The 24,037-nt window shown below is 46.8% G+C and overlaps 1 protein-coding gene and 1 long non-coding RNA gene across 2 annotated transcripts in view; one reads left to right on the forward strand and one right to left on the reverse strand.

Annotated features, from left to right (window-relative positions):
* Positions 1–406: 406 nt before the first annotated feature.
* Positions 407–24,037, reverse strand: part of LOC144151551 (decapping and exoribonuclease protein-like) — a 31,895-nt gene continuing 8,264 nt past the window's right edge. The window contains exons 3-6 of the mRNA XM_077682648.1: positions 18,022–18,262; positions 13,365–13,500; positions 12,647–12,732; positions 407–929 (exon numbers count right to left, since the gene is read on the reverse strand). Of these exons, the coding sequence (XP_077538774.1) occupies positions 725–929; positions 12,647–12,732; positions 13,365–13,500; positions 18,022–18,262 (668 nt within the window). The 3' untranslated portion in view covers positions 407–724. The remainder of the gene's footprint in view (positions 930–12,646; positions 12,733–13,364; positions 13,501–18,021; positions 18,263–24,037) is intronic.
* Positions 21,203–23,422, forward strand: LOC144151552 (uncharacterized). The gene is made up of 3 exons (XR_013318895.1): positions 21,203–21,704; positions 22,346–22,430; positions 22,802–23,422. It is a non-coding gene; the product is annotated as an uncharacterized LOC144151552 (long non-coding RNA).

Here is a 24,037-nt window from a genome sequence, read left to right on the forward strand (position 1 = left end):
GTACAGTAGTGCGACGAGAAACAATGAGTGGTCAAAATACCAGATTGTAGCCTAAAGGTGTGCAGATGGCCGCGTACATGTACACATATATGAAGCGTGAGCTGTGCATTTACGATCGAAGCTTCTCGCTAGATGGCTACTGTGAAGAGACCATGTAGGTAATGTACAAGTGTCCACTGCGAAAAGACATGCATGAGGCCACAGTTCTTCAATATGCAGTAGTTGCGAGACTCCGCTACCTTCTGTTGACAGGTGGCAGGATAATCCACTTTTCCCAGTTTGTCTCCAGTGCAGGGCGCAAACCGTGGACTTCTCTTTGATACATGAGGCCTATGGGGAGTTTAGCAACTGGTGTCTATTGAAATACTTTGGGATGAGGCCACCTAGTATTCAGAAAGAAGTTACAACAGTCAAAAACTCGGACAACTTTATTTTTGCTTTCGTATGAAAAAATATGCGTAAAATACAATGAACGCCCACTAGCTTGGGGCAGCAACACTGACAACGGTAGCTAAAAAATGTCCATGATACAATGCTCGTAATGAAAATGTACACGTATATGTCGAGAATGATGCACTTGTCTCTTTGGAACTAAGACACTTAGTGTCTGATTATAACTACTCATTTTCAACGCCTTATTACGCACCACTTTGGTATTAACTTTGATTACGTTGCATGACAGCTGCCATGAAAATCCGACACAGCTGCATGTCCTTTCCTTGATTTACTGCAAATCGGAATGCAATGCCACATCCACGTTGCATTTGCCGCACAAACGGACGGAAGGTTCGCCATGCCTGGAGACACGTTGCTTCGCGTCGTGTGGCTCGAGGTACCACGTCGGCATGAAGGCAAACTCCCCCGGTTCGGTGAGGTGCGTGCAGACGACTTTGTCAGAGGACGGCACGTACTGGAAGACGTAGAACTCCCTGCAAAGAAGATCCATCGACTAAACGCTCGTGTTTCTTCAGAGTAGAGTTCCAGGTCAAAGAAGAAACGCGTACAAATGTCGCGCTCCAGCACACTAAAGAGTTTGTTTTTATGCGAAGCCAGGCGACACTGAAGCCAGCACTGTCAACTTATTAGAGGAGTACTGACACGAAAATTTTATGATCCATTTTTATTGCTTTTATCGATGCTTAATGGTCTCGCGAACCCGAAACAGCACTTTAAATACTTCACCGCGCGATAGTTAATTACATTGAAGGGCCTGAAAATCGTTCGTTTCAATTTCCCGCACTTTCAGCCCGAAAGGCGCATATGACAGAATCCCCGCATGACCTCACCGCTTTGTGCGGACGTCAAAACACTGCAGAGGCCGGTGGGGGGCGTTGTTTCGACCGCGCCACCGCTAGAGCTGAACGGCTGAGCTGCCTGAAGGTGCCAGGCGTACCATTGCGGCGGAAATTCGATGACCGCTTTTTATAAAAGACCTGATGGTGACTTCTATTGCGATTCTGGGCTATATTATCGCTTCCTTTCCAGTGTGTGAAACTTTATTTTTGCCAACAGTGCCTTTCTGGGCAGCGGTTATGCCTGTAGCTCTGGCTACGTGCACGCGTTTGTGAATGCGCCAGTGCCCAGTCGCCACTCGCGGGGCCGTGCGCGTGAAGTGATGTCACGAGTTTTAAGTGCGAATGCACTTTATAAGCGACCCCAAACCATCCACCGCCGGCGGCGGCGGCGGCGTCCGCAGTGCTCCTCTATATTTGAAAAAGAAATAGCATCCGGAGCCAGGTTTCGATCCGAGGACTTTGCGGCCGCAGCGCGACGCTCTACCGACCAAGCCATGGACGCGACGGTGATATCAGTGTTAGTGACGCGCCTTATATCTTTAACGCATTCAAACTACGTCGTCAGCGGCGTGCGTTGGCGACTCAGCGGCGTTATAGCGGCTTGATAACTGCGTGGTGTACACGTGATACTACAAACCCGATGGAAGAGATGGAAGAGAAGGCGGCGAGGCGGTGGGCTGCGGGGGCCGAGCGCAAGCGGGCCGACAACCGTGCATTCGCACTTTCACATTCTCCCCCTCGGGGAAATGCGGGGGAATTTTTTGACGAGTGGTGTCCGCGTCTTTTGGCTACCACGGGATGATGTCACGCTGATGTCCATTTGCTGAGTGTTGCTTTGTGTGCTGTTCCATCGGCGCGATAAATGAGATCCAATTAAAGTATGTTCTTCGCATCGCAGGCTGCTCATATTTCAGCCAGGGTATTCTGTTGAGTAAAGGAAGCGAACTGTGCAATAATATTAACGCCGAAAATTGGTGTCAGTACTCCTTTAAATTGTGCTAATAATAAGTAGAGTTTTGGGTCAAAGTTTCGAACCGAAAGTGAGGCACACCTTAAAAAAACAAAATGTCAAGCTCCCAAACCCTAAGGAGTTTATGTTGAAGCGAAGCCAGGGGGCAAATTCTCTAAGGAAACGGCGCCCGCCACTTGCCCTTTGTTTTGAAACGGCGACCTTGGGGGCGCACGTGATTGGCTGTGTGCAAAATGTCGTCACGCCTTGTGTCATCCGGAAAAGTACCGCGGAGCAGTCGCTCATAGCCCGTGACCTACTTATTACGCCGTTTTGTATGGTTTGAAAGACAAAATGCCGTAATTGATTACGTCACCTGTCAATCAACCGCACGCCAAAAGGCGGCCAGAAACGATGCGGGGGGAAGTGCGTCGTTTCAAACGGCGCTCGCTTCACGGCGAAAGCGTGCAAGGCTCCTACGCGATGCAGAGGCGGTTGCGTTGGCGCCTTGTCGTCTGCTAATTGTTTTTACCTCTGTTTTTTGCAAAACTAGAAGCTCGTTCGCGCCAAATCGTTCGGCGACGCAGCTTAGCGTAATTTCAACGAACATTTTCACGCTGTCGCCGATGGGTGTACCCGTCTGCCAATTCGAACGGCCCAATAACTACGCGCGCATTGGACAAACATATGCCGCACATTTTTCCGCCAGGCACACTTGGGCTGCACCAGTGCGCCACTACGCGGCTGCACCAGTACGGGCAGTACGCGGTAAATCGAACGCTGCCGTAAACCGCGCCTAAATCGGTGTATTCGACATGGCGGTGCACCTGCCTCTTCGTTAGCGGCGCTGCAATCTCCGCAAGCTCCGAGACGGCAAATGCGATGGCCAAGGCGGCAACACACGCCGTGCGACGCGTTCGCCCTTAGCGACGAGGACCTTGCGCGCAAATTTCGCCTTTCCAAGAGCGCGGTGCGCAGTCTCTGTGGCGAGTTGCGGCTCTGTCTCGAACCTCACCGGGCAACGTTCCCTAGAAGTCTTTATAGGGACAACGCTAGGGAACGTAGCTTGCTCTTTGATTGGCTAGTTCCTCTCCTCCGTTCTCCCCGACACCGTGGAAGGCCGGGGTCTTGCTCGATTTTGACGCCAAAATGACGTCACACGTGAAATGACGGCGCCATTTTGGAGATTTGGGCCCCAGGACACTGAAGCAAAGCACAGAGCAGTACCATATTTATTCGAATTTAAGGCGAGGTTTTTTCCAAAGTCCATAGTCTCAAAGTCATACCCTGCCTTATATTCGAAGCTCAGTGTGTGTGTGTGTGTGTGTGTGTGTGTGTGTGTGTGTGTGTGTGTGTGTGTGTGTGTGTGTGTGTGTGTGTGTGTGTGTGTGTGTGTGTGTGTGTGTGTGTGTGTGTGTGTGTGTGTGTGTGTGTGTGTGTGTGTGTGTGTGTGTGTGTGTGTGTGTGTGTGTGTGTGTGTGTGTGTGTGTGTGTGTGTGTGTGTGTGTGTGTGTGTGTGTGTGTGTGTGTGTGTGTGTCTGTGTGTGCGTGCGCGCGCGCGCGTGTGTGACCCATGCCTTATAATTGAATAAATACGGTAACTGTCTCATTATGAGCTTGGCCACTCCTGTACTTATGGTACCAGCAACTAACTCTATGTACTATTAACTTCTCATCATGTATTAACGACACATGCTTTAACTATACAGGGGGTCCCAACAGAGAGTCTTAACTATCATGCATCAAGATATTTACAAAAAGCAACGCCGCTTTTCTGATGGAGGCAAACCGCAAAAACGCGTGTGTTCGAGATTTCGGTGCACTTTAAAGATCCCCAGGTGGTCAGAACTAATCCAGAGCCCTCCATTGTGGTGTGCCTCATCGCCTGTGTAGTGTCGGCACATTAAACCCCATAATCAATCAAGCCAACATAGCAGGGATGAGACAGCCGAAAGAGATTTGGGAGCAGTTTTTGGAGCAGCAAAATTTCATTTTTGGAGCAGAAGAATCTTGATTTGGAGCATTTAGGGACATTTATTACATCGTCTTGTGAGCCTAATCGTCTTGTGTGCCCATCGTCTTGTGAGCCTCTTGTGAGCCTAATGAGCCTAATCATAATTTAACAATTTGAAGGGTCAAGTACACATTCCAATCAGTTTTGAATACCGTATTTACTCGCATAATCCTCACACTTTTTTTGCGGAAAAGTCAATGCAAAGTTAGGGGTGCGAGAATTATGCGGGGAAAAAAAATCCAGTGCACAGTGTTGCCAATTTGCCTTCTGCCAGTCCCGCTAAATGTAGCGGTCGTTTTTTGTATATGCAAGCTCAGTGTTGCCAACAGCAACTATTTTTTTTTATTTTATAATTTACAACGTAAACAGTCTCCCGTTGATCAGCGATCATGAAATTGCCGCCTTTGCTTTCTGGCGCATGCCCTATCTCGTCGTCGTATGTGCGTGCCCTACTCCAGTAACGCACGTTGAAGTCGGTGACGCCAAAGTGCCTGCCTGCGGCACGGTTGCCGTGTTCGATCGCGTACTCTTTCGCTTTCAATTTGAAAGCGGCCTTGTAGCTGGCGTTCTTCCCCATGGCGAAGCGGCACCAAGCACAAAACAAAGAGATCAAAAAGTTCTCAAAATGGCAGCGAGCTAGCCACCACTGATGCGAGTGACTCACTGACTGCTGCCGCTCAACGACGGGACCACGACGACGACACGTCAGCGGGCTGCGCGAACACCGTCTAGTTGAGCGCACGCGAAACATGCGCGAAACCGGCTCAAGGACAGTGTGAGTAGCGTGTTAGGGCGCCTGTTAGGGAGTAGCCATGCAGGTTGTTAGGGCGCCTGGATGGCCTTGGATACACAGCGCTCTCCACCGAACGGAGAGGCAGCGGGGGAGGGCGCGCATTGGAGAGCGCGTGCACCATGCGTGTTTCACGAGCAGGCAACTTTCGCCGCTGCAAAGTTGGGGGTGTGAGGATTATGCGAGGAACCAAAAAATCCAAGTTTTGGTGGCTCACATTAGGGGTGCGAGGATTACGCGAGTAAATACGGTATACACAGAACACTGAAACAGCCTTACGTGAAAGAATATTTTAAGAGTATCACAAAGTTCTAACTGCACTACCTTCTTCCTAACTAGTGATATTGCGTTGCGGCTGTACGCAACACTGACAACAAAACTGCCGTTAACGTTATCAAATTTAAGGGATCTGCAATTGTGGCTTGTTTTTTTACCGTTTCAATGCTAAAATTATTATTTTTGTAATCCCAGGCTGCGTTGTACGAACGAGTGTAGTCACGGCAGCAGTTGAGCAACTTCAAGCTAACGGTTGCATAGCCCAACGAGCCTACCCGTTGCAGTCCGTGGAGCGCACGTTCACCCCATGGTCTTTTGAGTAGCGTTACTGCTTAGCGTTACTGCTTAGTAATGATCAATAACCTCGGGACAGCACAGCAGTTTGAGATAGGTGGCGAGGCAGTGGAAGTGGTAAGCGAATATATCTACTTAGGCCAAGTTGTGACCCCAGAATCTGATCCCAACCATGAGGCAGAGATAATTAGAAGGATCAGAATGGGGTGGGGTGCAAATGGCAGACATTCTCAGATAATGAATAGCAGCCTACCATTGTCGCTGAAGAAGAAAGTGTATGACAGCTGCATCTTACCGGTACTCACCTACGGGGCAGAAACTTGGAGGCTCACTCAGAGGGTTCAACTTAAATTGAGAACGACTCAGCGGGCAATGGAGCGGAAAATTATAGGTGTAACATTAAGGGACAAGAAGAGAGCGGAGTGGGTCAGGGAGCAAACTGGTGTTAAAGACATATTAGTAGAAATTAAGAGGAAGAAATGGACGTGGGCAGGGCATGTAATGCGAAGGCAAGATAACCGCTGGTCATTAAAGGAGTACTGACACGAAATTTTCGTGTTACGTTTTTTTCGCTGCTATGCGTGCCTACCAGCCCACTAATCATAGAATGACAGATTAGACGGTCGAGCGCAGCGTAAACATTCATTTACGGCGTCGTTTATTCGTGCCAGTTTCAGTTTCGACTGAAAAACGCCAAGCGGCCGCCATGACAGCATGTATAACATGACGTCACCATTCTTGCCGTATCGCTGCCTCTCTGGAAGCGCGCGCGAGCGAGCGCACGCGCGCGCCCAGACCGGCCGAGGTTTTCGCCGTCCCCACAGGCCCGGGCAGCATGACGTCAGTCCCAAAACCATGACGTGTACACACGCCCGAGCAGCGCGCGCCAACCACAGCCAGCGCGTCGGCTTCGTCACGGGAGCCCCGACGTCGGCAGTTTGGGGCAGAGGTCGGCAAACTCACTCATGAGTCCACTCACTCAGACTCATTTGGACTCAAACTCATGCGTGAGTTTGAGTTTGAGTGAGCGCGAGGCTAGTGTGGCATGGTGAGTTTGAGCTTGAGTGAGTTTGAGCCGAGTGATCACGACTGAGTTTGAGTCCGATTGAGTTTGAGTCCATTTTGAGTTCTGAGTACATTTTGAGTTTGAGTCCATTTTGAGTTCTGAGTACATTTTGAGTTTGAGTCCATTTTGAGTTCTGAGTACATTTTGAGTTTGAGTCCATTTTGAGTTCTGAGTACATTTTGAGTTTGAGTCCATTTTGAGTTCTGAGTACAATTTGAGTTTGAGTCCATTTTGAGTTCTGAGTACATTTTGAGTTTGAGTCCATTTTGAGTTCTGAGTACATTTTGAGTTTGAGTCCATTTTGAGTTTGAGTTCATTTTGAGTTCTGAGTACAATTTGAGTTTGAGCTCGTTTTGAGTTCTGAGTACATTTTGAGTTTGAGTCCATTTTGAGTTTGAGTCCATTTTGAGTTCTGAGTACATTTTGAGTTTGAGTCCATTTTGAGTTCTGAGTACATTTTGAGTTTCAGCACATTTTGAGTTTGATTACATATTGCGTTTTGAGTACATTTTGAGTTCTCAGTAAATAGGAGTTTTAACTCCAGTTTGAGTACATATGAGTAGCCTAGCAGGCAGCTATGGTTGGCTGTTAAGTTTCATGCATCACTGTGGGCTCGGAATTCAAGTTACCCGCGGGTATGGCACCAATCGCGATCTGCATGATCGGTTGGGAGGGAGGTGGTGTCTGATTTTTTTTTGTTTCTTGTAGAATTTTTATGGCCATAAGCACTTGCTGTATACCTAATTTTCGCGGCTGGGCGCGTGAGTGATAATTGACTGGTGAGTTCATAAAAAAGGGTTGTCTTAACTTTTCCTCCTGACGGATCCACTAAGAGCGTGGGAAAGGGTGGTGGGAAAGCACACGGCGGCGCTGGCGTGCTGGTTGTTCGCCTGCTACTGTTAACGGCTTGATATACTAGGGGTCACAAAGGAAGAGGTGAGAGCCGGGGGGGAAATGGGGGCGGGGGCTGTCCTTTCTACTGTTTCAAATGAATTAGCTGAATTGACTGGGCAGCGCCCCTTAAGACAGAATAATGACCACGTCAGATTGGGTGAAAAGTGAAACTGATGAGGCTAAGGCGTGTAAGGTATCAAATGAAAGGTCCGGATTAACGGAATCACGCGGGGTAAATAAAAAAAATGCTTCCTGATTGTAGTCATCAGGCAGTCATAATGAGTCATAGATTGGGTCAAAATTCAAAATGACGCTGCGAGGGCATGTGGGGAATCAAATTCAAGGTCTCGATGTGGGGAATCATTCGGGACGAACATGAGATATGGATATATCATGACGTAGTCATGGTAAATCAAAGATTCGGTTAAAATTCAGGTTCATGACGCTAGGGCGTATCAAATTAAAGGTCTCGATGAGGGTAATCACGTGCTTCCTGATTATTATCATGACATAGTCAAAATGGGTCATAAATTAGGTTAAAATTCACAATGATGCCGCTGTGTGTCCGGGGTATCAAATTGAAGGTTCCGATAAGGCAAATCACGTGGGACAAAAATGTGGTAGGGCTATATCATGAGATAGTCATGGTTAGTCATTGATTGGTTTAACGTTCAAATTGATTCCGCTAGGATGTGATGGGTATCAAATCAATGGTCTTGATGAGCCGAATCACGTGGGAGAAATACAAAAATGCTTCCTGGTTATAACCATTAGATTGTCATGGCGAGTCTTATATTGGGGTAAAATTCGAAGTGACCCCGCGAGGGAGTGTAGGGTATCAAATTTACGGTCTTGAAGAGGGGAATCACGTGGTACAAATAAAAAAAAGGCTTCGTAGTTCGAATCATGAGATGGTCATTATGAGTCATAGATGGGGTTAAATTCAAGGTGAGGCCGCTGAAGCATGTGGGGCGTCAAATTGAAGGTTCCAGTTAGGGGAATCATGTCGGACACCTAAATAATGCGTCCTGGTTACAGTCATGAGTCATGGTTAGTTTGACTGGTATGAATTCCATATGACCCTGCTAGGGTGTCTGGGGTATCAAATTAAAGGTCTCGTCGAGGGGGTCACGTGGGACAAATATGAAAATGCTTTCTGGTTATAATTATGAGGATATCGCAAAAGGTATACAGCAAAAGGTACACACTCTCACTCACACTCTCACTCTCACTCACACTCTCACTCACACTAACACTCACACTCACACTCACACACTCTCACACACACTCACACTCTCACACTCTCACACACTCACTCACTCTCACACTCACACTCTCACACACTCACTCTCACTCACACTCACACTCTCACTCACACACTCACACTCTCAGACTCACACTCTCACACACTCACTATCACTCACACTCACACTCTCACTCACACTCGCACTCACACTCACACTCTCACTCACACTCACACCACACTCTCACTCACACTCTCACTCACACTCTCACTCACACTCTCACTCTCACACTCACACTCACTCACACTCTCACTCAGTCACACTCTCACTCTCACTCACACTCTCACTCTCACTCACACTCTCACTCACACTCACTCACTCTCACACTCACTCCCACTCCCAGTCGCACTCTCACTCTCACTCCCACTCCCACTCTCACTCTCCCTCACACTCTCACTCTCACTCAGACTCACACTCTCACTCACACTCTCACTCACACTCACACTCTCACTCAGTCACACTCACACTCTCACTCACACTCTCACTCACACTCACTCCCACTCCCAGTCGCACTCTCACTCTCACTCACACTCACTCACACTCTCACTCTCACTCAGTCACACTCACACTCTCACTCTCACTCACACTCTCACTCACACTCACACTCTCTCACTCTCACTCACACTCTCACTCACTCACACTCTCACTCACTCTCACACTCACTCCCACTCCCAGTCGCACTCTCACTCCCACTCTCACTCACACTCACACTCTCACTCAGTCACACTCACACTCTCACTCTCACTCTCACACTCTCAATCTCACACTCTCAAACTCTCACTCTCACTCTCTGACTGTCTCAATCTCTGTGAGGCCATGTGAGTTCTGAATTCATTTTGAGTTCTCAGCCCATTTTGAGTTCTGAGTTCATTTTGAGTTTTGAGTACATTTTGAGTTTTGAGTCCATTTTGAGTTTGAGTACATTTTGAGTTTTGAGTACATTTTGAGTTTTGAGTACATTTTGAGTTTGAGTACATTTTGAAGTTTGAGTACATTTTGAGTATTGAGTTCACTTTGAGTTTGAGTACATTTTGAGTTTTGAGTCCATTTTGAGTTTTGAGTTCATTTTGAGTTTGAGTACATTTTGAGTTTTGAGTCCATTTTGAGTTTGAGTTCACTTTGAGTTTGAGTACATTTTGAGTTTTGAGTCCATTTTGAGTTTTGAGTTCATTTTGAGTTTGAGTACATTTTGAGTTTGAGTCCATTTTGAGTTTGAGTACACTTTGAGTTTGAGTACATTTTGAGTTTTGAGTACGTTTTGAGTTTTGAGTCCAAATTGAGTTTGAGTACATTTTGAGTTTGAGTACATTTTGAGTTTTGATTACATTTTGAGTTTGAGTACATTTTGAGTTTGAGTACATTTTGAGTTTTGATTACATTTTGAGTTTGAGTACATTTTGAGTTCTGAGTACATTTTGAGTTTTGAGTCCGAGTGAGTTCTGAGTTTTGAGCTCAATGTGAGTTTGAGTTTGAGTGAGCGCAGATGTGCTGCTCAGCATTGAGTCTGAGTTTGAGTGAGTGGTGATTCGAAAAAAAAAATTGTGAGTGAGTTTGAGTGAGCCGCGCCAACTTTGCCGAGGTATGGTTTGGGGCACGTAGCAGATGATGTCACGTCGGCCCGCTCTGGGCTTTCTCGTGCGGGCGAAGATTAAAATGGATTTTAAATATGTTTTGCTGAACGGTTGCTGTTGAAACTTGCTGGGAGATATCTCCTGATAAAAAGGAAGCGTTTTACATAGTTATCTCAGCTTTGAAATTTCGTGTCAGTACTCCTTTAAGGGTAACAGAGTGGATCCCTAGAGAAGGCAAGCGTTGCAGGGGGCGGCAGAAAGTTAGATGGGCAGATGAGATCAAGAAGTTTGCGGGGATAAATTGGTCACAGTTGGCACAGGACCGAGGTAATTGGAGAATAATGGGAGAGGCCTTTGCCCTGCAGTGGGCGTAGATAGGCTGGTGATGATGATGATGATGACTGCTTAGCCACCTAGATTTTGGCATTAAATTTCACTTCGCATACATCAAGTGTTATTAGTCCCATGCTATGGCAACTATGCAGTCCTGCAGCCATTGGGCGCTGCCTGAACAGGTCGCGGCGCCGCAGCACAGCCCGCAACTTTTGTGTCGACCGTTCCACCCCCGAGGCTCGTGATCACGCTTCGAAGCACAGCAACACCTCAGCATTTTATAACACCACAGTGAGCCAAAAGTTCACTTCACGAACCCGATTATAGATGCACGCACCACGTTTCGCACTCCAGGACAAGCCACGCGGAAGTCTTAGGCCCCACATTTCAATTAACTTTTTTTGAGCCGCGCAACTTCTCCCAACTTCTCGCACCAATCTCAAACCATAACCCCGGGTTAACGTCACTGTTCAGAGCCACAACTGATAGAATTAATAGACTGGAACCGAGCTGATTGCGTAAAATAAACCTGGGAAAATATCGGCGATGCGCACTGAGCGCGTGAAGTAGGCAGTAGCAGCCGGATCAGGCGGTGGCCATGTTTGTAGCCACAGCGATGCCCAATCAGGAAGGCCGTTTCAGCGAACCCGGACGGAAAGCCAATCGCGTTTTAGAAGCTATCGTTTGCTTCATTTCAGTCTTTCTATTTCTGCCATTGCTGTGTTTGCAATTGACCGATAATAAAAGTGGTGACCAGGATGCGCAAGGCTTTTGTCCCCTCCGGAACTGACATGAGCATCAAAATCTGTGCCTTTCAGGCTCTTCTGGAGCAGTTTGGCGCAATTTTTTGCAATTTTCATGCTTTTGGAGCAGCTTGGCGCAGGAAAATGGAATTGTATCAAAAAGGCGCAATATGCGCAGCTGTCTCACCCCTGACATAGAGTAATGGGAGTTACTCGAAGAAAACAGTGCATAATGTTTCAACTACAGTTGAGTAGCGGCCAGTTTTTTTTTTTTTTTATACTCATGAGATTTAATGACTTCGGTAGTTGTAATTAGTTATCCAATTCGAGAAGAACTGTCCTAATTATTAAAGTGTCAATAGGACACTTGTAGGTACCCACGAGGAACATCTGACTGCGGTATTTTCATAGTCGTACTCATTGCGTAGTCATTTTTTCTGACTGACAAAAAACCCGGCGAAATAAGAAAAATACCACACAATGGCGCTCACGCCTGCATTATAAAGCAGTGCCCTCAAACAGGCTCCCTAGCTCTGAATTAATCAGAATGAAATAAAGGAAAAGAAAGGAAGAAGAATGTTCGTGCTTTATCTGATAAATGTGTCCCACAAAACTTGGTGTTGCTGCTTCTTCCATGCCGTTATCAAGGTGATGCACTGTCTCTTCGGATATGTTACTAGTACAGCAGTTGCTTTCATTCAGTTTATTTGGGGGCACTGCTTTATGATGTGGGTGGGAGCACCGTCACATTTAGCGGGGTTTTATATCAATCAGAAAAAATGAGTGTGCAATTAGTACATCGCTGAAAATACCGCAGATGTTGCTCACGGGTACCTATATACAAGTGCCTCACTGACACCTAAATAGTTGAGACAGTAGTTCTCGGGTTGGCTAATTATTACAAGCACGTAATTAAATATCGTTAAAAAATTTGCCGGTAGCTAATCATGTCTCGTAACTTTTTTGCCCCTCAACCGATGATTCAAAGATACAAGCATTGTTGAGCCGATTTAGGGCCGCTACTTCTGCACAAGCACAAGAAATAAAGCTCCCGACGCATTACCCGCAAAGCGGTCGTACAATTTAACGCTGCCCCAAACTGATGAAGTCAGCTCACTCTGGGTTGTCTTCATTGACGTGTCTCTTGATGAACGACAACACCTGGTCAGTGAAGTTCAGGCAGACGGCGTCCGACCACAGGCCCTGCACACACACACAAAAACCCAAACCAAGCAGAAAGGGGCAGGGGGGGGGGGGGAATCAACCTTGCTAACTTATTAGCATTGTGTCTGAAGCTTCAATGAAAGTGAGAGCTAAAACTGTCGTGGTCAGACACAAAAAGTTTTACAGATCCACGAAAGTGTTCCTGAAGGCCTAGTTTGCTTATTTTAGAAATGTATCCAAATTCTGTACTGGAATAAAAAAAAATAAAAGTCTCGCTTGCTAGGCAGTGAGCGCCATCTAGTGCAAACTAGCTGAACTAAAATGTGTGTTTTGTAAAATTTTTTTATTTCAGTATATTGCCAAGATAAGCAGACTAGGCTCTTGGGAACATTTTCATGGATCTGTAAAGCTTTTGGTATTGGACCACAATGGTTTATGAAGCCTGCGGGTGATGAATTAATTAGTCCCATTGAAAAGTGATCAAGGGAGTCCATTTTAAAGTCAGATCACTCAGCCACCGCACCAGCCCATGAAATTAAGATAGTGCACCCGCATGGTTTACTTCAGGGAAAAGCTAATATTTGTTTCGTATAATACATCTCACCCTGAAAACGACTGATACTGCCTTAAGAAAAGTTCAAAGGCCGTGTGTAGGTGCAGAGTCTGCTAACCTTGCAGTCGCGCGGCATCTCGCGAACGTTGAACTCTTTGACGAAGTGCACAATGCCCTGTTTATCACGGAAGCCGCAGATGACTTGTGGGGTGCCCGCAAAGAAGCTCTGCGCCCACCAACGGAGCAGCTTGAACCTGCAGTAGGGGTAATGGAAAGCGATTGCGCCATAACGTTTATAAAGGTTCAAGACAAAAAACAACGAAAAGAAACTTGAGATTGCTGAAGCTGTTTGGGGCACTTGATGGCTATTTTGTTTCAAGGGGCCAGGAAGATAAAAAAAATTGCACCATCTTCCCGAGGGGAACCTTGAGGAGATGCGAAGCATCGCAGAGTTCCAATCCAATCCAAGCCAATCCAATCCAATCAAATCCAATCCAATGCCCCTCGCGAGAGAGTGTTCGCTATCGGAGAGGAGAGGGGGTGAGCGGTGGAGAGCGCAGCTGGCGCGGCAAGGAGAATGGGGGAGGGGTGGACGCCAACAACAACGCCGGATGGATGCAGGGACAAGGTGAGTGAATGAGATGCGTCGCATCTAAAATACAAGCTTGGTTCCGTAAAAAGACTGCCTTGCCCCAATAGCAATGATACCAATTTTATCACAAACTTCAAACAAGCAACCCAGATATTAGGGGAAACAGACAAAGCAGTGGCTGCTTCTCCACCCAGTTTCTTGTTCACAAAATCTTGTTTGTGCAACTGGCCGCTGCCAACAAAAGACACCGCCAAGAAGCATGACGGCACGATTGTGGACTGGGGGCCTCCACCCAAGCAACCACGGACGTCCGTGCAGGGGTGAGACAGCTGAATCAGATTTGGGAGCAGTTTTTGGAGCAGCGAAATCTCGATTTTGGAGCAGAAGAACTTTGATTTGGAGCAGGTGGAGATTTATTATGTCACCTTAGGAGCCTAAAAATCAAATTTTTGGCAACTCGGGGGGGGGGGGAGTGCACTTTTTAATGGGTTTTGAACGTACACAACACCGAAACAGCCTTTCAACGAAGTTTTTTCAACTAGAGTATTACAAGGCACGAACTGCACTACCTTTTTACAAGCCATTTATAAATTCTTCGGCGTTATGCATAGATAGCATGGAGTGCCGTTGAAAACATCGAATCGAAAAACTAAGCAATCGTAAGGCATTTTCATTATCATGTGAATGCTGAAATTATTATTTTTGTAATCTCAGGCTCGGCTTTACACACAATTGTAGAGGCATGGCAAAAGTCGCGCAAAGCGAGGTGACAATCTTCGCACCCCACCAGCCCTGCCATTTCAATTCCCAAGGTGCGCATTCACTACAATCACAATTTGAATAACGTTGGTATGTTTGTTTATCCACCTCCCTCTTGGTATTAAATTTCACTTCAGATAGATAAACCATTATTACTAGCGTGCAATAATAGCCCGTCCCGCTATCGGCCACTGCTGGAACATTTTACGGCGATGTAGCCTGCGCTGCCACTCCTGCAGTGTCGATCGTCCAATTTCCGCCACTGGCAAGCTCGCTGTCAAAGGCAGCAATAACAGCGTTTTATTATAACACCGCAGTGAGTCCGAAATTTCACTTCAAGCACGCACCGCGCCTCTCACTCGAGGCCGAAACACGGCGAATTCACGGGCCCCACGTTGTTTTTGATTAACTCCCGTTCTTCGAGTCACGCAACTTCCCTCAACAGATCAAACGCCTAAATGAAAACCCAGCCACCCCCATAACCAAAACTACAATAGAAATTAGCGAAGAGCACTCTACTCTGCCTGAACCACGAGCAACTCCTTCGCCCGACGGCCGTGTTTTTTAATATTCACCACACCAAGATGGCGGCACCCAGTCATTCCGGAGATACGGCGCTCCGAAAATTGCTGTCTTTTCATCAATTTTCACCAGTAGTTTGTCACCTGAGTACATATACGTATTTTTTCTACAGGACTTTGCAATTGTTTTCCATGGGAAAACTTTAAAAAACTTCCAGAATATAACATGTGCAACCCGACATGGTGACCTTCGAAAAAACTATCTTGCGGACAATTTTAAGCGGGTTTTTATTGAATGATCAATCAATTAAACCTTTACCAACAGGATCACCTTGGTGGTGCTGGAACACTATGCCGTCAGTAAGCATTTTTCCCCACCGAAACTGGCGGGAGCGTTAAAATCCTTGGCTGTCAGACTGTTTCGGAGCAGTTTGGCGCAATTTTTGCAATTTTCAAGCTTTTGGAGCAGCCTGGCGCAGGAAAGCAGATTTTTATCAAAAGTGCGCAATATGCGCAGCTGTCTCACCCCTGTCCGCGGGACATCCAAAATACAGCCGAACATCCAATGCCTGCAGATTGGACGGCCACTGTACGTCGATGTTTAGATGTGCATTTTCGAACGTACAGCGGATATTTCGAAACAGATGTACAAATCCGAATGACATCCGCCAGTGGACGTACAATAAAAATATAAAACGACGTACAATATAAATATAAAAAATACAATACAATATAAATGGACATGCAATATAAAAGCAAAAACTAAAGTTTATAAACTCTTTCTTTGAACGCTGGTGAACTTTGTGCGACTTGATTTCTAGTAGAATTGTTGCCCACCCCAAACCATTTTTGTGCAGTGTGCAGAATGACCATGCTACATGAAAAGTCATTGGATAATTTTCCGTTCTTAGGGCAGCACTGTTACCACTAGTCACTGGGTCCTGATATGTGGGTTACAATAAATTCTCTTTACCTGCCTGCCAGGTAGTGTGCTGGTCTTGTGCGGTGCAGTAGTATTCATTGTAGGAACATAAGCTTCTCATTAATGTTGTTCTGGAAATTTTTACTGAACATCCAAAATACATCCCATTTTGGACGTCCGACTGGACGTACGGAAGTGTTAAATCCGGACGTCCCACGGATGTACATGGTACGCCCATCGGCCCTGAAACGGACGTCCTACGGATGTCCATTACAGCCAGAATGTACGTACGGTGGCCGGCCCCCCGACGTCCGATGGTTGCTTGGGTACTGCCGGTTCATCATATCACTCTAATGCTAACATGCAGGGAGCCCAATTACAAGTGTTTTGGATGCGAAGCATCTCATGCTCGGGGCGTGTCCCTCCCTCCCTTGACAACTTGAGATTGCCTCGTTAGAATCATACTGACACCAGTTTTAACGCACACTTCGCTCAAATAAGCTATACAATTAGGAGAAAAGGGAATCGCCATGCGAGCCACTAGCTTTTCCCGCAACAGAACCTATGATAATGATGTCATATGCCCAGCTCTGCGATTGGCTGAGGCCTGCAAAAGCAAACGCACATTAGGCAGCTCGCCGAACGAGCTATTTGCGCTTAAATGTAATGCATATTCATTTTACAGCCGTATGAATGCTTGGATAAACAATGAAAGTTACGAAAATACATGTAAACACAGAAGTACTGATGCGCACCACTGGGCACACTACCGTATTTACCCGATTCTAACGCGCACTTTTTTCCCGAAAAAATAGGCCGAAAAATTGCATGCGCGTTAGAATCGGATACAAAACCGAAACTGCTGAAACAGCGGAAATTTCGTCCCACCCATCGCCATCCCCATCTCAAGATGGCGCCAAAGCTTTTAGCAAGGATTTTTCGGACGCAGCAAGTATTCTATAGCAGTAAGCCTAGGCGCCTAGGTTTTTCTATCGGCGTTTACACAAATCGTCAAATCGTTTCACTTGCGCGCTTGATAGCAGCAATGGCAGCAGCGGCTGAACGAGCGGTCGGCTGAAGTGTGTACCTCTGGAGAAGCTCTCGGGATGGGCGTTGGAGTTGTGGGCCATGATCCCATCGACCATGGTTGAACGTTCGTTCAGAAGTGTGGCATCGCGAACGCGCTTGAAGGCACCGAGGCCTAGATGTTGTGGTCAGCGGAGAGCGACGAGGAGTGGGGTGAGTGAGATTGCTTCGGGAAATAAATCGCCCGTTTCTCTCACATTCATTTGTCTGGGTCACAAAGTCCCGTGCGCGTTACAATCGGAGGTGCAAGTTTTTTTGTTTTTTTTTGCCAGGAAAATCGGGTGCGCGTTAGAATCGGGGGCGCGTTAGAATCGGGTAAATACGGTATGCTTGTTTTAGCTGCACAGCAGTTCACCGTTTTGGAGTTTTTTTTTTTACATAACACTGGCTGATTGGCATAAGCGACATTGTCTTACGTGACCTTGTTTGTCGAGATACCCCATGTTTCACGAAATGATTACTTTGTACTGTAATAAAAACAAGCCACGTGCAAATATGATCAAAGACAAAGCAACAGTGGACAACGGTCCGCAGCTCCGTAGGCAGCGCCATCTGGGGGGACTGGCGGTAAGCAAAGCTGCAGAGCCTAAAGAAACACTAGAAGTTTTTTTGAATTCCCCGCCCTTGTGACTTCACGGCAGCATCACGAAAACACAGGATTTGGTGGGGGAATCAAAATTTTAACCTAAACTGATTAATTTCTAAGTGAATACGGCATTGTTTGCTGCCGGACAAGCGCTGGGGGCGCCATAAATTCAAAATCTTTCGAATGAGACAAACTTGTGTTTTGTCTGCATGGCCCCTTTAAGGTCACTTAATCCTGGAGTAGGCTGTCTGATGCTTACAGCGTAAATGCGACAGAGGTGGCGGGGCAGCCAAAACAACACAGACGCACCTATGGAAGCTGTGGGCCTGGCGTTCAAGGCACAGGGTCTTCAGCTCGATGTAGCCGGCAGTCGAGCTGCTGCCATCCGTACGCTTGTTTTGCTTGCAGCGTTCCAACGCCGGGTGATCAGCGCAGTCCACTTGAGCAGCCACAAGCAAGGAGTGCGATGCAAGGCGGCTACGAAGCATGATGTGGCACGCCTCCCGTTCGTTCACCATTGCTTGCACGTTGGGTTCGCCGCCCGGCTCAGCTGTGATGAAAATAACACCCCTGTCACTCGGCAAACTCACTGTCAGCCAAAGCGAATGACACTGGCTGTAAATGACATTCAATGCGGCCGTGCGGGTCCATGCGGCCAAGAAAGTCTTTTCCTCAAAAGTGCAAGATACCAATGTAAGTGTACCCGTAATGTTTTTATACCTTTTACCAATTTGCAAATAAGAATCTTCTGTCTTTCTAAATAGGAAAAAAAAAAAGTGCCACTGTTCTCAGTGACATAGGCATCACCAGCCAATTGTAAGCAACCAATAAGCGGCAACACGGTCGGGCTTTAAGGAGGTGTTGTTCGCCTTCTTTTCTGTGTAAAACAACATTCACGAAAAAAATATTGATTGGATGGTATTTTTTATGCCCAGTGCCCTTTTATTTGTTATTAAACTTCCGTTTTTGGTGGCGGGCCACTGCTGTCGAGGCATTTGGTTCTAAAAAGTTAGAAGTCACCACTGGTTCATCAACGATACCAATAAAAATTGGTCACCATCTGCCCAGCAAAAGTGGATGTCGAGCAAAGCTGTTGTAAACTGCTACAAATAGTTATGGAGGATGAAATGTTTCTCTTCGTCTCGGCGGGCATGTCGCTTGCGCTCAACTAGTGTCACTAGATAAGGGTACAGAGTATCGGCACTCTTTTCTTCTATTGTTCCCTGCCGCCGCCGCCGCCGCCATGATCATTAATCAGTTCGCATTACGTGACATCTGCTTACACTGCGACGGTTCATGGGCGCCACCAATATGTTGTTTATACGTTTTAGTCGGTCAACTCAGTAGGATTAGCTTGCTGTCCCTGCTCTGCGTCTGCACACGAATGATGTCGTTCTGAACGCGAATCACAGACAACGCGCGTCACAGCATTTCAGCAGCAGAAGTGTGCCCAAGCATGCCGTTTTGCTTGCTCTTCGGTAGTGCTGTTAACAAGCGACCCGGTCGAAGTCTATACGGTGAGGCCGTAGATGCGGCAATTTCACAACACTGATAAACGCCAACATGGCTGCCGTACAGTGGCGTAGCCAAGGAGGGGGTTTGGGGGGTTCAAACCCCCCCCCCCCCCCCCCCCGAAATTTTCACTGAACGCCACCCCCCCTCCTCACTCCGTAGTTTTTAAGGAACCATATTCGGCCCACAGCGCCGCGCATATATGTGCCTCCTTTTCACCAAATTGGCAAACTAGGTTCGTGGTAAGGGAAAAATATGGATGACGGCGATATTCTTGCGACTTTCCGGGCCCCGATTCCCGAAAGAAAAAAAAAAGACTGGAAGCAAAGGGCTCCCTTCCGCGGCGCGTTTCGCCCCTCTAGCCTGACTAGTCCACTCGGTACAAGCCTTGTTGATCGGCCAACACGGGCCTGGGAAAAATTCCTCGCAAGGTCTCTGTCGGGGTTTACGTAGACGAGTCACCTGAAGGCACGCGGCGTAACCAGGGGGCTGACCGGGCTTCAGCCCCCACCACCTCCCCGAAAATTTTCCGGCCCGCGCCGTGCTGCCTGTTATGCTTAAAGCCCTATAAATACAGGGGCTTTAGTTATGCCTAGTACGTTGCCGGTGAACAAAGGCGCACAACCTTCGGACTTGCCACTATTGAAAGCATTCACGACTCAATACCTGTCCTAACGCATTGGTGCTTACACAAACGAAGCGCCCGCGTCAGGATAATTGCGGAGGGGTGCAGCTCCAAAAGCGATGGCGCCTTCGGGTAAGCTCAGCCCACGGGACGCTAAAGGCGTGCGTTGTGTCCCTTTGTGTGAGGCATGTCGCCACACAAAGAATAATTGGCCGGCTGAGTGGTTCTCAGCAGAGGAGATTGACTCATCACAGTATGGCCGGGGAAGCAAGGAAACTGGAAGCGTAGAAAAAGGAAGACCACCAGCCATTGATGGTTGAAGGCGGGTAAGGGAAAATATCTTTGTGTGTGTAAGCAGAACCACGTGCAAGCGGCGGTGGCAGACAGTCAATACTCCTGCAAGTTAACTGAAGAAAGCGATGGGTCAAGGTATTGGGCGAAATGTGTGCTTTAGCTGGATGCGGCAAAGTATGCCCTTCTTCCGTGCGTCCTCCCTTCCTTCTTTCGTTTTCACGTTTCTGTAGAGCCAGGGAGGGTGTTGACATGGGATAATTCCTTGGTCTCAGCTTGCGCGCACTGCGTGTCCCCTTCTGAAAGCGGTGCCGAGGCACGCTGCGGCTCGCCGCCCGAGTTCCCGACTTATTCCTAAACGTGAAGGCCCGACGGTCACCAGCCCTGCAGACGGCGGTCGCGACAGTAACAAATACCCGATGGCCATGTTCGACCTCGGTCACAACTAAAGCCGCTCCATTGCGTCCTGCGTCCACGGTCGCTTTTTCCCTGGGCGGCGGCTGCCCAGAGCAGTGTATATTCAGGGGCCGGAGTCACAACGGCGATATGACAGAACGGCGCAAGGACAGCAGTGCCCTGGCTTTACGAAGTCCCAACTCACAACAGAGACCCCAATTGTAAGTCATTTTCTTCCCCTGACCATTGATTTATCCTTGCGTTATCCCTGCAGTCCTTTAAGATTTAAATAATCGCTTCCTAATATTTACATGATGTCACAGTACCTTTATGTCTGCGAGCCAAAAAAATTTGTACCTCGTTTTATTTCAAATGCAATATTTGCGTTTGAATTGGTTGTTGAAAGGAGCGCCCGCGATGAAACGGATAGGTAACTGAACGAGGGAAAACTTAAATTCAACTCGTATCCGCCTGAATATCCATGATGCACGAAGTTGGCGAGGGTTACTCAGGGACAGCTTTACGTACATGAAGAGTTACCGCTGTCCATGAAGTACACGAAGAGTTAAAGTATATGAAGAGTTAAAATATATATTTGTTCTCGCTGCAGTTCTAGTAGTTTGCTTCATTTACAGGCATGCGACTCCATGTAACGTAGCCCCCAGGCAGCACAGAATGTCTAGAAAACGTCGTATTCATGGATTAAACGTCAGAAAGGGATTTTAGACAGGAGAAGACGGCTTCTAGAAGTCAATAATTACAAGGATAAGATCCCTCCGAAAACTGCGTCTTTAAAACGTATTTTTACAACTGCTTTAAGCAGTTGTTCTTCTGGCTTTCTTGTAGCCGTCCGTAAAATCCCATGCCAATACTTTTGTCGAGGGTATAGTGCCTTAACGCGCCATTTTTCATAGCCTCGTGTGACTGAGAAGGCGGTGGGAGAGAATTCACGTAAAAGCTTTGCTCTCCGCCTCTGCCTCCTCCGCCGCGTTGGCAGCGTCCGCATGCGTATGGAGGCTATGGTCTGGGCGCGCTCTGGTTAGAGAGTAATAAGTTTTGGCGCCAAAGGCCAGAGTTGGCGGCAGCGCTGTTCTGCGACGCCGACGCTGTGGTGGAGCCTCTTTGTGCATCGCTGTCATAGTACGCGCAGAGAACCGGGAGGATTTTTGTAAGTATTTGCAGTTTGTGCCGAGTCCGTACTTCAGTATCTGTTCCGCCCGATGTGACCGCTGTGCTATGAACCGTAAATGTTTCTGATATATTTGTGATAGCGATTGCGAAGGAGAGCTTTATTTTATTTCCATCCACAAGCGCCGTTACGTTGTTTTGACGTGTGCAGTTTCGCGCTGTTGTGAAGTATTGAAATTTTGAAGTATTGAAATTGAAATGCCGTGGCTAGTTATAAGCAGGAAGCGTTTGGGTAAGCAACTGCATGCACCTCGAATATACTGTTCGCATTGTAACATTTGTTAAGCTGTTTTGATTTACTTGAGCGACAACTTGTGCTCTATCTTGGAATCATTGGTCGGGGTTCGTTTCACTCCTTATGAGAGAATTATGTCGTACCACGTGACGCAGTGCCTGCACGGCAAGGCGTCGTGGGCATCGTGGGTGAACGCACGCGGCCTTTAGCGCCCCGTAGCGCTTCAGGTGTCCGTGTTTTGATGCCGATAAAGCTCAGCAAACCGTCTACAACGTGCGTGTCTCTCTGCTCTAAGCGGAACTGTGCTTTTATTTGCCTGTTTATTCTTTTTTTGCTTTTTTTTGCAACAATTCAAATCCATGCATTGCCGGGTGTTGCGTACGCAGGTTCCAACCACGACCTGCTTTGTCTCAGAACTGAGAACCCGACGTCGACATGGCGACATGCCGTCCCAGCCCGATGATTGACGTGGTAAGCGTTGTAATTACGTCAAAACCCGGTTCGCGACAAGGCTCGATTGTTGGGCAGCATTAAATTAAAATAGTGCGAAAATTTCTTGGGATTGTTATTCTTGAATATTTTAAGCGATTTATAAAATATATCAGCTCGAAACATTATTTCTTCCATGCATGCGAGCGTTGAATTTTTCATTTTCTTTCTGTCTATTTACAGCTGCTAAAAAGCTTTCATCATTGTTCTCATGTGTGCGCTTTTGGCTTCTTTAATTTCACAACTGGAGGTTACTTCCTGCTCAAATTTCAGTGAACGCCAGTTTACTTAAATGTGCAAAGCTTTAAGTCTTCCGTGATGGAAGTGAACTAATGCAACGTGCCTGTTTGCAGCTTTTACAGTTGTGCGGTTCCTGAAGACTGATGAAGTGGAGGCGGTACATTCTTCATGGGTATGGGACAAGATTTGCTTTTGGCCGGTCGCCTACAGTACAACACGGCTAAAAAAGGCAATTACTCAATTTGACCGACCGAACCGTTCATTCAAAAAGCACGACGTACGGGTATTTGGCACAGCAAGTAAGTGAATTGTACCAACCTCGTGGACAGTGTAACGTTAAATGACGGGGCAGGGAAAACTGACTACCCTGCTGTTTGCTCTAACGCAAGTGGGCAGTCTTTTTCATGCCCTTATTATTCGGGGTAACCCAAGGTGGTAGCGAGTGCACATGAATGAAGCTCATTTGTTTAGCTGCAGTGGCTGTCATCCGTATTTGACTTGTCCAGTTACTCATTTACCTTTTCATTGCGTGCGCTTTTCGGCACTGTTTCAGTTTGTGTTATCCAGACCAGTAAATGTTCGTTTTATGCTGTGTTAGCAAGTGCTATTTGCAGTAGTCATTTTTTAGAAGGGGGTTTAACCAGTGTTTATAGTGCTTATTCCAAGGAGAAAAAGGCTACACATGACTTTTTATTTATTTAAAAAGAGTTTGTAACGTTGCTGGCGCCAGGTGAGCACTGGCATTCTGCCTAGTCACTTTCTTGTACACGATCTTTACAATGTGATATTTTAAATAAACTCAGTTTAATTGTTTCACTTTCCTAAGTGACTGTCATTTTTTGAAGAACCAGTTGTCCTTGCATTTTATTGTTTAAGCGTGAAAAGCAAATGTATAAAGTTGTGAACTTCATGGTAAAATTTTCTGGGATTGACCGTTTTTTGTCAGTGCTTTATTTGTGTTGCATTCTTGCTTTCAAATAACCTTACGCAAATGTACAAAGTTGTGGACGTTATAGTGCAAGTTTCTTGCGTCTACCCTTTTTTGTAGAATGTTTTATTTGTGCTGCATTCTTGCCTCCAAATATTCATAAGAAAATGCGCAGAGTTGTGGACCTGATTGTACAAGTTGATTATTTTCGTTTTGTTTTCAATGTTTCGTGTGCGCTCCATTCTTGCTTTAAAAATAAGAAAGTGTGGAAATTTGTGGACATGCTGGTACAAGTTTCTTGAATTGATCTTTTTTGTTCAATGTTTTATTTGCACTGAATTTTCCCGTTAAAATAACCAATGTAGTGTTTTTGTATAATGATGCGCTGGCACGTGCAAGGAAGATTTTTTCACTGAATTGT

This window comes from Haemaphysalis longicornis, unplaced genomic scaffold, assembly GCF_048455015.1.
Source record: "Haemaphysalis longicornis isolate Haplotype H1 unplaced genomic scaffold, Haemaphysalis longicornis Haplotype H1 scaffold_9, whole genome shotgun sequence".
In the NCBI taxonomy this organism is placed as follows: Eukaryota; Metazoa; Arthropoda; class Arachnida; order Ixodida; family Ixodidae; genus Haemaphysalis; species Haemaphysalis longicornis.